Raw genomic sequence first — 12,095 nt, 5'->3', positions numbered from 1 at the left:
GCTGAGAGAGGTGAGGAAGCTGAAGAAAAGTTGGAAACTAACAGAGGTTACTTCATCAGGTGCAAGGAAAGAAATCATCTCCGTAAAATAAAAGCACAAGGTAGGCCGGCACGGTGGCTCACTCCTATAATCAATTCCAGCACTTTGGGAAGCTAAGGCGGACAGATCACTTGAGGTCAGGAGTTCAAGACCAGCCTGGCCAACATGGTGAAACTCCATCTCCACTAAACATACAAAAATTAGCTGAGTGTGTTGGTGCGTGCCTGTAGTCCTAAGTTACTAGGGAGGAAAGGCAAAGGAAGGAGAATTGTTTGAACCCAGAAGGCGGAGGCTGCAGTGAGCCAAGATAGTGCCACCGCACTCTAGCCTGGGTGAGAGAGACTGTCTTAAAAAAAAAAAAAAGAAAAGTGCAAGGTGAAGCAGCAAGTACTGATATAGAAGCTACATGCAAGTTATCCAGAAGATCTAGCCAATGTGTCACTGAGGAAGGTAGCTACATTATACAACAGATTTTCTTTCTTTTTTTTGAGAGTCTTACTGTCACCCACACTGGAGTGCAGTGGCATGATCTTGGCTCACTGCAACTTGTGTCTCCTGGGTTCAAGCATTCCTTCTGCCTCAGCCTCCCTAGTAGCTGGGACTACAGGCATGTGGACTACCATACCTGGCTAATTTTTCTATTTTCAGTAGAAACGGGGTTTCACCATGTTGGCCAAGCCAGTCTCGAACTCCTGGCCTCAAGTGATCCACCTACTTCTGCCTCCCAAAGTGCTGGGATTACAGGTGTGAGCCACCATGCCCAGCCAAGAGATCTTCAGTGTAGACAAAATAGCCTTATATTGGAAGAAGATACTATCTAGGACTTTCATGGCTACAGAGCAACTATGAAATGCCTGGTTTCAAAGTTTCAAAGGACAGGCTGTTAGGGGCTAACGCAGCTTGTGATTTTAAGCTGAAGTCAATGCACATTTACTATTCCAAAAATTCTACTCTGCCTGTGCTTGTTCAATGAAACAACAAAGCCTCTAGATGACAGTACTTTTGTTTAAGCATGGTTTAGTGAATATTTTAAGGCCACTGTTAAGATTTACTGCTCAGAAAGATTCCTTTCAAAATATTACTGGTCTTTGCCAGTGCACCTAGCCACCCAATAACTCTGATAGAGACATAAAAGGAGAATTATGTTGTTTTCATTCCCACGAATACACCATCCATTCTGTAGCCCACGGATCAAGGAATAATTTCGAGTTCCAAGCCTTATTATTTAAGAAAGGCTGGCTGGGCACGGTGGCTCATGCCTGTAATCCCAGCACTTTGGGAGGCCGAGGTGGGTGGATCACCTGAGGTCAGGCGTTCAGGACAAGCCTGACCGACATGGAGAAACCCAGTCTCTACTAAAAAAATACAAAATGAGCTGGGCATGGTGGTACATGACTGTAATCCCAGCTACTTGGGAGGCTAAGGCAGGAGAATCGCTTGAATCCAGGGGGCGGAGGTTGTGGTGAGCCGAGACCACGCCATTGCACTCCAGCCTGGGCAACAAGAGCGAAACCCCATCTCAAAGAAAAGAAAAGAAAGGCTATAGCAGCCGGGCACGGTGGTTCACGCCTGTAATCCCAACACTTTGGGAGGCCAAGGCAAGTGGATCACCTGAGGTCAGGAGTTCGAGACCAGCCTAGCCAACACAGTAAAACCCTGTCTCTACTAATAATACAAAATTCAGTCAGGCATGGGGACGCAGGCCTATAATCTCAGTTACTTGAGAGGCTGAGGCAGGAAAATCGCTTGAACCAGGAGGCGGAGATTGCAGTGAGCCGAGATTATGCCATTGCACTCCATCCTGGGCGACAAGAGTGAACTCCATCTCAAAAAACAAAACAAAACAAAACAAAAAAAGGCTATAGCTGCCATAGACAGCAATTTGTCTGATGGATAGTGGCAAAGTAAACTGAGTACCTTCTGGAAATAATTCATTATAGATGCCATTAAGAACATTTCTGACCGATGGGACTGCAAATTAGCAACACTATCAGGAGTCTGGAATAAGTGAATTCCAACCCTCATGAATGACTTTGAGGGGTTCAAGATTTCAGTGGAGGAAGTAATTGCAGATGTGATGGAAACAGCAGGAAAACTGGATTTGCACATGGAGCCTGAAGATGTGACTAAACTCCTGCAATTTCATGATAAAACTTGAGTGGATGAGAAACTGCTTGTAATAGATGGGCAAAGAAAGTAATTTCTGAATATTACATAAACTTAGTTGATAAAGCAGTAATAGAGTTACAGATGATTGACTCCAATTTTGAAAGTTTTATTGTGGTAAAATGCTGTCAAACATCATTGCATTCTACAGAGAAATCTTTTGTGAAAGAGAAAACTGATAGGGCAAACTTCACTGTTATTAGATTTTAAGAAATTGCCACAACCACCTTAACCTTCAGCAACCACTACCCTATCAGTCAGAAGCCATCAACATAGAAGATCCTCGAGCAGCAAAAATACTATGACATGCTGAAGGCTCAAACATCATTAGCATCTTTTTAGAAATAAAATATTTTAGGCCGGGTGTGGTGGCAGGCACCTGTAGTCCCAGCTACTCGGGAAGCTGAGGCAGGAGAACCACTTGAACCGGGAAGGCGGAGGTTGCAGTGAGCTGAGACTGCACCACTGCACTCCAGCCTGGTGACAGAGTGAGACTCCATCTCAAAAAAAAGAAAGAAAATATTTTAAAATTGAGGTACCTACATTGTCTTTTTTAGACAAAATGTTACTGCACACTTAATGGACTACAGTATAGCATGGAGATATATATATATATATATATTTTTTTTTTTTTTTTTTTTTTTTTTTTTTTAAGATGGAGTCTCATGTTGCTGTCCAGGCTGGAGTGCAGCAGCACAATCTTGACTCACTGCAGCCTTCGCCTCCTGGCTTCAAGTGATTCTCGTGCCTCTGCCTCCTGAGTTCAAGTGATTCTCCTGCCTCAGCCTCCCAAGTACCTTGGAATTACAGGCACGTGCAATCACACCTGGCTAATTTTTGTATTTTTAGTAGAGACAGGATTTTCCACTATGTTGGCCAGGCTGGTCTAACTCCTGACCTCAAGTGATCCGCCTGCCTCGGCCTTCCAAAGTGTTGGGATTACAGGCGTGAGCTACTGCACCAGGCCTAGACATAATTTTCATATGCACTGGTCACCAAAAAGTTCATGTGACTTGCTTTATTATGATATTTGCTTTATCGTAGTAGTTGAGAACAAAACCCACAGTATCTCCAAGGCATGCTTATAGTTTACAACTCAATTACATAATTTACAAAATTATTTCACTAAAGGTAGGTAAGACAAATTTGAGTTTGATAAAATTTATCATTAATGACTCTTATTAAAATTTTACAACCATACACCAATCATGTTGATAACTATGTACCATATTCAGTGATTTTTCTTCAAAAGTTCAACCTTTCTTTTTTTCATACAGTTTTACTGATACATAATTTATATACCATGAAGTTCACCTGCTGTGTTTTTGGCTTATTTCTATTACCAAATGTTAGGGTTTGTTTTTGTTTTTAACTCAAATGAAGTAATTCCTCTGAGATTCAAGTTCCTAAATGCAGACTCTAAAATGCTAGTGGCCGGGCGCGGTGGCTCAAGCCTGTAATCCCAGCACTTTGGGAGGCCGAGACGGGCGGATCACGAGGTCAGGAGATCGAGACCATCCTGGCTAACACGGTGAAACCCCGTCTCTACTAAAAATACAAAAAAACTAGCCGGGTGAGGTGGCGGGCGCCTGTAGTCCCAGCTACTAGGGAGGCTGAGGCAGGAGAATGGCGTAAACCCGGGAGGCGGAGCTTGCAGTGAGCTGAGATCCGGCCACTGCACTCCAGTCCGGGCGACAGAGCGAGACTCCGCCTCAAAAAAAAAAAAAATAAAATAAAATAAAATAAAATAAAATAAAATAAAATAAAATAAAATAAAATGCTAGTGAATAATTAGCTATTATATAGAAAAGTTCACAGAAAAAAACCAAGCAGTACAAAAATCTTTTCCTACATAGTCTACTAAGAGTCTTACTCACTAACACCTATCAGGAAATACAGATAAACCTTTGGTCTTAAGCTACTTCATGACAACCTTAAATACTCAGGCCACATCCTAAACATAGTTACTCTTTTTTTTTTTTTTTTTTTTTTTTGAGGAGGAGTCTCGCTCTGTCGCCCAGGCTGGAGTGCAGTGGCGTGATCTCGGCTCACTACAAGCTTCGCCTGCCGGGTTCCCGCCATTCTCCCGCCTCAGCCTCCGAGTAGCTGGGACTACAGGCGCCCGCCACCTCGCCCGGCTAGTTTTTCGTATTTTTAGTAGAGACGGGGTTTCACCGTGTTAGCCAGGAGGGTCTCGATCTCCTGACCTCGTGATCCACCCGCCTCGGCCTCCCAAAGTGCTGGGATTACAGGCTTGAGCCACCGCGCCCGGCCCATAGTTACTCTTAAGAAGCAACCCGAGAACTCTAAAAATACAGATCCTTTGGTCCATACCCAGAAATTCTACAGATTTAGTAGGTGTGAGAGGAGCACTAGAAATCTGTTTTTGCTCTTTTTAATTTTTTTAAGTTTTATCATTGATTTGGGCTATATTCTTAATGGCAAGCAAAGCAGTATAAATAGAATACTTTAAGAGATGTCGTATACTAGAGTTAAGATCATATACCTCCTATGTTATTTCACAAGGCCTTAACAGAACACAGCAAAATATGTTCACACTGGGCCAGGTGCGGTGGCTCACACCTGTAATACCAGCACTTTGAGAGGCCGAGGCGGGCGGATCACGAGGTCAGGAGATCGAGACCATCCTGGCTAACACAGTGAAACTCCATCTCTACTAAAAATACAAAAAATTAGCCAGGCATGGTGGTGGGCGCCTGTAGTCCCAGCTACTCAGGACGCTGAGGCAGGAGAATGGCATGAACCCGGGAGGTGGAGTTTGCAGTGAGCCAAGATTGCACCACTGCACTCCAGCCTGGGCGACAGAGCAAGACTCCATCTCAAAAAAATATATATATATAGGTTCACAGTGTTTTGCGTAAAATGTGTAAGATACATTATAAAATGCTAAATCTAGAAAATCTGTTCCATGGTCTTTAAGTTTCAAATTTGAATACTCTGGAAGGCAAACTCAAAAAAATGTATTCCTCAACATAAAAAAATTTTCATGAGGGATGCCAATATTAGATATTAAAAGATGATGGGGTAAATGAAAATTTTTGTTCTAGGTGTGACTAAATCAGACTCCAAAGCAGACAGATACAGACACATATGTATATACACACACATACACACACATATACATACATATACACAATGGAATATTTTTCAGACTTAAAAAGGAAGGAAATTCTGACATATACTACAACATGGATGAACTTTCGTGATATTAGGTTACGTGATACAAGCTAGTCACAAACAGACAAATCCCAAATGATTCCACTTATATTAAGTACCTAGTCAAATTTATGGAGACAGAAAGTAGACTGGTGGTTGCAAGAGGCTGAGGAATTACTGTTTCATGACTACAGAGTTTTAATGCTGCAAGATAAAAAGAATTCTAGAGATGCATGGCGATAATGGTTGGTTGCACAACAATGTGAATGTACTTAATTCCACTGAAATGTGGAACTGAAAATAATTAAAATGGCAAATTTTATGTTGTATATTTTACCACAATTAAAAATAATTTTAAAAAATTTTAAGATTAAAGAGAATTCTAGAGTTTTTCTTTTTTCATTTATAAATATTTTATTTTTTGATTGAGATGGGGGTCTCACTATGTTCCCCAGGATGGTCACGAATCCTGGGCTCAAAATGATCCACCCACCTTGGCCTCCCAAAGTGCTGGGATTACAGGTGTGAGCCACAGCGCCAGGCAGAATTGTAGATTTTTTTTTTTTTTTTTTTTTTTTTTGAGACGGAGTCTCGCTCTGTCGCCCAGGCTGGAGTGCAGTGGCCAGATCTTGGCTCACTGCAAGCTCCGCCTCCCGGGTTCACGCCATTCTCCTGCCTCAGCCTCCCGAGTAGCTGGGACTACAGATGCCTGCCACCTCGCTCGGTTAGTTTTTCGTATTTTTTTTAGTAGAGACGGGGTTTCACCGTGTAAGCCAGGATGGTCTCGATCTCCTGACCTCGTGATCCGCCTGTCTCAGCCTCCCAAAGTGCTGGGATTACAGGCTTGAGCCACCGCGCCCGGCCAAATTGTAGATTTTTAAAAGCAGACTACATTTCATAAATTTATGAAATTAGGTAGAATATAATCTGAAGAAAACTGATTAGAGTATTACTGAACTAAAGTACATTCAATGTAGCATTAATAGTTTCATTTTTTAATTTTTCAAATTGTTATACATCGCTTGTTTCTCAGACTAGATATAGATTCATGTTGATTAAAGTTTGTTTAAAACAGGCATTAAACAATGTTTAAACAATTTTAAAGATCATAGGCCAGGTGTGGTGGCTCCCAGCATTTTGGGAGGCCAAGGCAGGTGGATCACTTGAGGTCAGAAGTTCAAGACCAGCCTGGCCAACGTGATGAAACCCCACCTCTACTAAAGATACAAAAAATTTGCCAGGCATGGTGGCAGGTGCCTGTAATCCCAGCTACTTGGGAGGCTGAGGCAGGAGAATTACTTGAACCTGGGGGGTGGAGGTTACAGTGAGCCAAGAAGGCACCACTGCACTCCAGCTTGGGGGACACAGAGATGCTACGTCTCAAAAAATATATATAAAAAAAGGTCATATCCAATATAATTTATTGTCAAGTACATCTTATTCTACTTTAATTTTTAGAAACTGATAATCCTTCCAAGATAAACAAAGAATAATATTTAAAACAACAGTTTAAAAAATTAAGGCTGGGAGCAGGCAGACTGCCTGAGGTCAGGAGTTTGAGACCAGTCTGGTCAACATAGTGAAACCCTATCTCTACTAAAATACAAAAAATTAGCCGGGCGTGGCGGCATGTGCCTGTAGTCCCAGCTACTTGGGAGGCTGAGGCAGCAGAACTGCTAGAACCTGGGTGGCAGAGGTTGCAGTGAGCTGAGATTACACCATCGCACTCCAGCCTGGGCAGCACAGCGAGACTCCATCTCTTTAAAAAAAAAAACAAAAAAACTGAAAGCAGGCCGAGCACAGTGGTTCACACCTGTAATCCCAGCATTTCGGGAGGCCAAGGCAGGCGGATCACCTGAAGTCAAGAGTTTGAGATCAGCCTGGCCAACATGGAGACACACTGTGTCTACTAAAAATACAAAAATTAGCCAGGTGTGGTGGCACACACCTGTAATCCCAGGAGAATTGCTTGAACCTGAGAGGTGGCGAAGCTTACAGTGAGCCAAGACTGTGCCATTGCATTCCAGCTTAGGTGACAGAGCGAGACTCTATCTCAAAAAAAAAATTAAAAGCAGAAGGCACAAGTAGGGGGACTTTGGAGATACCAATAACGCTCTGTTTATGGCTCTCAGCACTACTAGAGTTAAATGGGTACATCAGTTTGGGAAATGAGATATACACTTAAGATTTGCATACTTCACCTATTAACACTTAAAAAATTCCCACCCTTCCTTCCCAATTAAAAATTATGTCTTCCTCTAACATACCAATAAGAATGTATATATTGGCCGGGTGCGGTGGCTCACGCCTATAATCCCAACACTTTGGGAGGCTAAGGCGGGTGGATCACGAGGTCAGGAGATCAAGACCATCCTGGCTAACACGGTGAAACCCTGTCTACACTAAAAATACAAAAAATTAGCCAGGCGTGGTGGCGGGCGCCTGTAGTCCCAGCTACTTGGGAAGAAGAATGGCGTGAACCCGGAAGGTGGAGCTTGCAGTGAGCCGAGATTGCACCACTGCACTCCAGCCTGGGCTACAGAGCAAGACTCCATCTCAAAAAAAAAAAAAAAAAAAAAAGAACGTATGTATTTATTCTGAGATAAACATAAGAAAAAACAAGAATGTACACATTTAACCTACCTCAGTAGACTGCTTTCCACTATAAGACATTTTCTTGATGGCCACCACTTCATTGGTACGCACATCTCGTGCCTAAAGAAGAACAAAGAGAGAAGCATTGTAAAAATTAACAGGTGAAATCTAGGCAACTATTTCTTTGTGAATATAAAAGCATTTGTAAACTACCATGTCAAAAAGGTTATCAAAACCGCTTTTAAAGAAAATTTTTAAAATAACACTATACTGCAATACTTACAAAATTATCCTAGAGCTAGTACTTTAGAAAGAAAATAAAGCAAAGTAAAAAAATGAGAAAATAAGCCTTTGAGTAATCTAATTCAGAAGAAAAATACAGAAATTTGAGTAGTACTATAAACAGACAATACAATGCAAGTGTATAAAAGTCTATGCTAATAAAGTTTGAAATCTCAATGAAACAGACAACTTTTTAGGAAAGAATAAATTACTAAAACAGACCTAAAGACAATAACATGAGTAAAACAATGATGGCAGATTAGAAAGAACACCAATGAATGACCTTTAACATAGTCTTCAGTGAAAAACAGTTCTACCAAAGGAACTTTCCAGAATATATAAGAGAATAATACAAAAGGTAATCCCATTAATTTTACAAAGGCATCCCATTAATTTTACAAAGGCAGTTTAACCCTATAACTAAAACCTCACAAAGAGTACAAAATTCAAAGTTAGGTACCAATTTCATTTGCAAATATAGATGGGAAAACTCTAAAATTAGCAAACCAAATTTTACAGGGCATTAAAAGATTTTTCCTTTGGATAAAATATACTATTACAGGCTGGGCGTGCTGGCTCACACCTGTAATCCCAGCACTTTGGGAGGGTGAAGTGGGCGGATCACCTCAGGTCAGGAGTTTGAGATCAGCCTGGTAAAAACCCATGGTGGAAACCCATCTCTACTAAAAATATAAAAATCAGCCAGGTGTGGTGGTGCACACCTGTAATCCCAGCTACTCGGGAAGCTGAGACAAGAGAATCACTTGAAACTGGCAGGTGGAGACTGCAGTGAGCCGTGATTGTGCCACTGTACTCCAGCCTAGACAGCAACTGTCTCAAAAAAACAAAACAAAACAAAACAAATTACTATCACAGGAATGCAGAAGATTTTGAAACTAGAAAAACATTTCATAATTCACCGTATCTTTTAAAAGTCAAGGGGAAAAATATATATAAACTCTCAATAAAAGCTGAAAATGTGAGATAGGCCTAATGCTAAATGTATTCCATTGCAGAGAAGGCCAAACTCTTAGAAAAACAAAATTAGCAAGGTAATTTCTCAACATATCATGTCTATTGAAAACAACTGCTAATCAGGATCAAGACCAGACTCCTTAAAGTGCTGCCATGATGATTATTTAATACTGTTGTGGAAATTCTGAAGAAAAAAAAAAAGGCACAGAAACATGACAGTTAACTCTTAAAAAAGAGCCAAACTCTCACTCTATGCAAAAAAATTATAATATTAAGAAGGTACAAGGCAATAGCTGTGAAATATTTAAAATGAGTTTAGTAAAAGGGTTAGAAACCATCTCAAACCATCTGTGCAAGAACTCGTTTTCAATTCAGGCTCTAATGAATTCCCAAAGACAAAATGTTCTAAAAGTGGAATGTAGTGATGGCTACAAAACTTGTATCTACCAAAAATAATTGAAATGTACACTTAAAACTGGTAGACTTATGGTGTATAAATTAAACTTCAAAAAACTTTTTTTTAAAAAAAGGATAGCACCTGTAAAATTATACCTCAATAAAGGTTGCTTTAAAAAATTAAATAAGGGCCGGGAGCGGTGACTCATGCCTGTAATCCCAGCACTCTGGGAGGCCGAGACGCGCGGATCACGAGGTCAGGAGTTGAGAACAGACTGACCAACATGGTGAAACCCCGTCTCTACTAAAAATACAAAACTTAGCCGGGTGAGGTGGCGTGCGTCTGTAATCCCACTCAGGAGGCTGAGGCAGGAGAATCGCTTGAACACAGAAGGCAGAAGTTGCAGTGAGCCGAGATCGTGCCATTGCACTCCAGTCACTGCAATTCAGCCCAGCGACAGAGCGAAAGTCCATCTCAAAAAAAAAAAAAAAAAAAATTTAAATAAGACCAGGCGTGGTGACTCAAGCCTATAATCCCAGCACTTTGGGAGCCCGAGATGGGTGGATCACTTGAGGTCAGGAGTTTGAGACCAGCCTGGCCAACTTGGTAAAACCCCGTCTCTACTAAAAACACAAAAATTAGCTGGGCATGGTGGCACATGTCTGTCGTTTCAGCTACTCGGGAGGCTGAGGCACAAGAATCACTTGAACCCAGAAGGTGGAGGTTGCAGTGAACTGAGATTGCACTACTGCACTCCAGCCTGAGCAAGAGAGGGAGACTCCATCTCAAAAGAAAAAAAAAAAAAAAAAAAAGACAGAGCTTATTATCTGTGTTCTGTTACGTGGGTACAGTGAAGAACTAAGGGCATTTTAATTTCAACTGCCGGTGGATTGGTTAATGGAAACCTGTACCACTCAGTGTAAAGAATGAAGTAGATCTATCCACGTAAGTCTCGTCAGGTATGAATTTCTTTTTCCAAAATGTTCTCTACTCACCTATCTGTGAGGCCCCTGATTGTGATTAATAGGACTAAAAGGTCATATAACAGCTTTATTGAGAAATAATTCATATACCATACAATTTACCCATTTTAATATACACGATTCAATGGTCTTTAGCACGTTCACAGATACGTGCAACCATTAGAAAGGTCAATTGCAGAACTTTTTTTTTTTTTTTGAGATGCAGTCTCGCTCAGTTGCCCAGGCTGGAGTGCAGAGGCGTGATCTCGGCTCACTGCAAGCTCTACCTCCTGGGTTCACACCATTCTCCTGTCTCAGCCCCTCAAGCAGCTGGGTCTACAGGCGTCTGCACCATGCCTGGCTAATTTTTTGTTTTTTTTTTTTAGTACAGACGGGGTTTCACCATGTTAGCCAGGATGGTCTCGATCTCCTGACCTTGTGATCCACCCGCCTCGGCCTCCCAAAGTGCTGGGATTACAGGCGTCAGCCACTGTGCCTGGCCTGCAGAACATTTTTTTATCTCCTCATAAAGAAATCCTAAAACAGTTAAAGACAAATTTTACATTTTATATATATTTTACAACAAAAATCTTTTTCTTCATTTAAAATAAGAAAAAAGAGAAAAACCCATAAACTCTTTATTATTATTATTATTATTATTATTAATTTTGGGATACGGTCCTGCTCTGTTACCCAGGCTGGAGTGCAGTGGTGCGATCATAGCTCACCACAGCCTCAATCTTGTGGGTTCAAGCGATCCTCTTACCTCAGCCTCCTGAGTAGCTGGGACTACAGGTATGTGCCACTGCACCTGGCTAATTTTTATAGTTTTTGGTAGAGACAAGGTTTTGCCATGTTGCCCAGACTGGTCTTGAACTCCTGGGCTCAAGCGATCCTCCTGCCTTGGCCTCCCAAACTGCTAGGATTACAGGTGTGAACAACCATGCCCAATCTCCATAAACTTTTTTTTTTTTTTGAGACAGTCTTGCTCTGTCACCCAGGCTGGAGTGCAGTAGCACTATCTCAGGTCACTGCAACCTCCCCATCTTGGGTTCAAGCAATTCTCCTGTCTCAGCCTCCTGATGCGCTGGGACTACAGGTGCATGCCACCATGCCCAGCTAATTTTTTGTATTTTTTTTTTTTTTAGTGGAGACAGGGTTTCACTGTGTTAGCCAGGATGGTCTCGATATCCTTACCGCGTGATCTGCCAGCCTCGGCCTCCCAAAGTGCTGGGATTACAGGCGTGAGCCACCGCATCCAGCCCATAAATTCTTTAGCTATCAGTCTCCTGTCTCCTTACCTACCTCCCAGACCTAAGCAATAATTTACTTTCTGTCCCTAGAGATTTGGCCATTCTAGACATTTCATATAAATGTAATCATATATGTGGTCTTTTGTAATTGACTTCTTTCATTTAGCATAATATCAAAATTCATGACTAATGAGGTTGAGGATCTTTTCATGTGCTTCTTGGCCATCTGTATATTTTCTTTGGAGAAAT

General features: G+C 41.5%; 1 protein-coding gene across 3 annotated transcripts in view; it reads right to left on the bottom strand.

The window, feature by feature from the left end:
• TAOK1 (TAO kinase 1) overlaps positions 1–12,095 on the bottom strand; it is a 178,849-nt gene that overhangs the window by 76,657 nt on the left and 90,097 nt on the right. For all 3 annotated transcript variants that reach the window (XM_033184399.1, XM_033184398.1, XM_033184397.1), the window contains exon 4: positions 8,026–8,097. In XM_033184399.1, coding sequence (XP_033040290.1) covers positions 8,026–8,097 — 72 coding nt within the window. The remainder of the gene's footprint in view (positions 1–8,025; positions 8,098–12,095) is intronic.

This window comes from Trachypithecus francoisi, unplaced genomic scaffold (genome assembly GCF_009764315.1).
Source record: "Trachypithecus francoisi isolate TF-2019V2 unplaced genomic scaffold, Tfra_2.0 Lachesis_group20, whole genome shotgun sequence".
Classification (NCBI taxonomy): domain Eukaryota; kingdom Metazoa; phylum Chordata; class Mammalia; order Primates; family Cercopithecidae; genus Trachypithecus; species Trachypithecus francoisi.
This window is presented reverse-complemented; position numbering and strand designations above follow the sequence as displayed.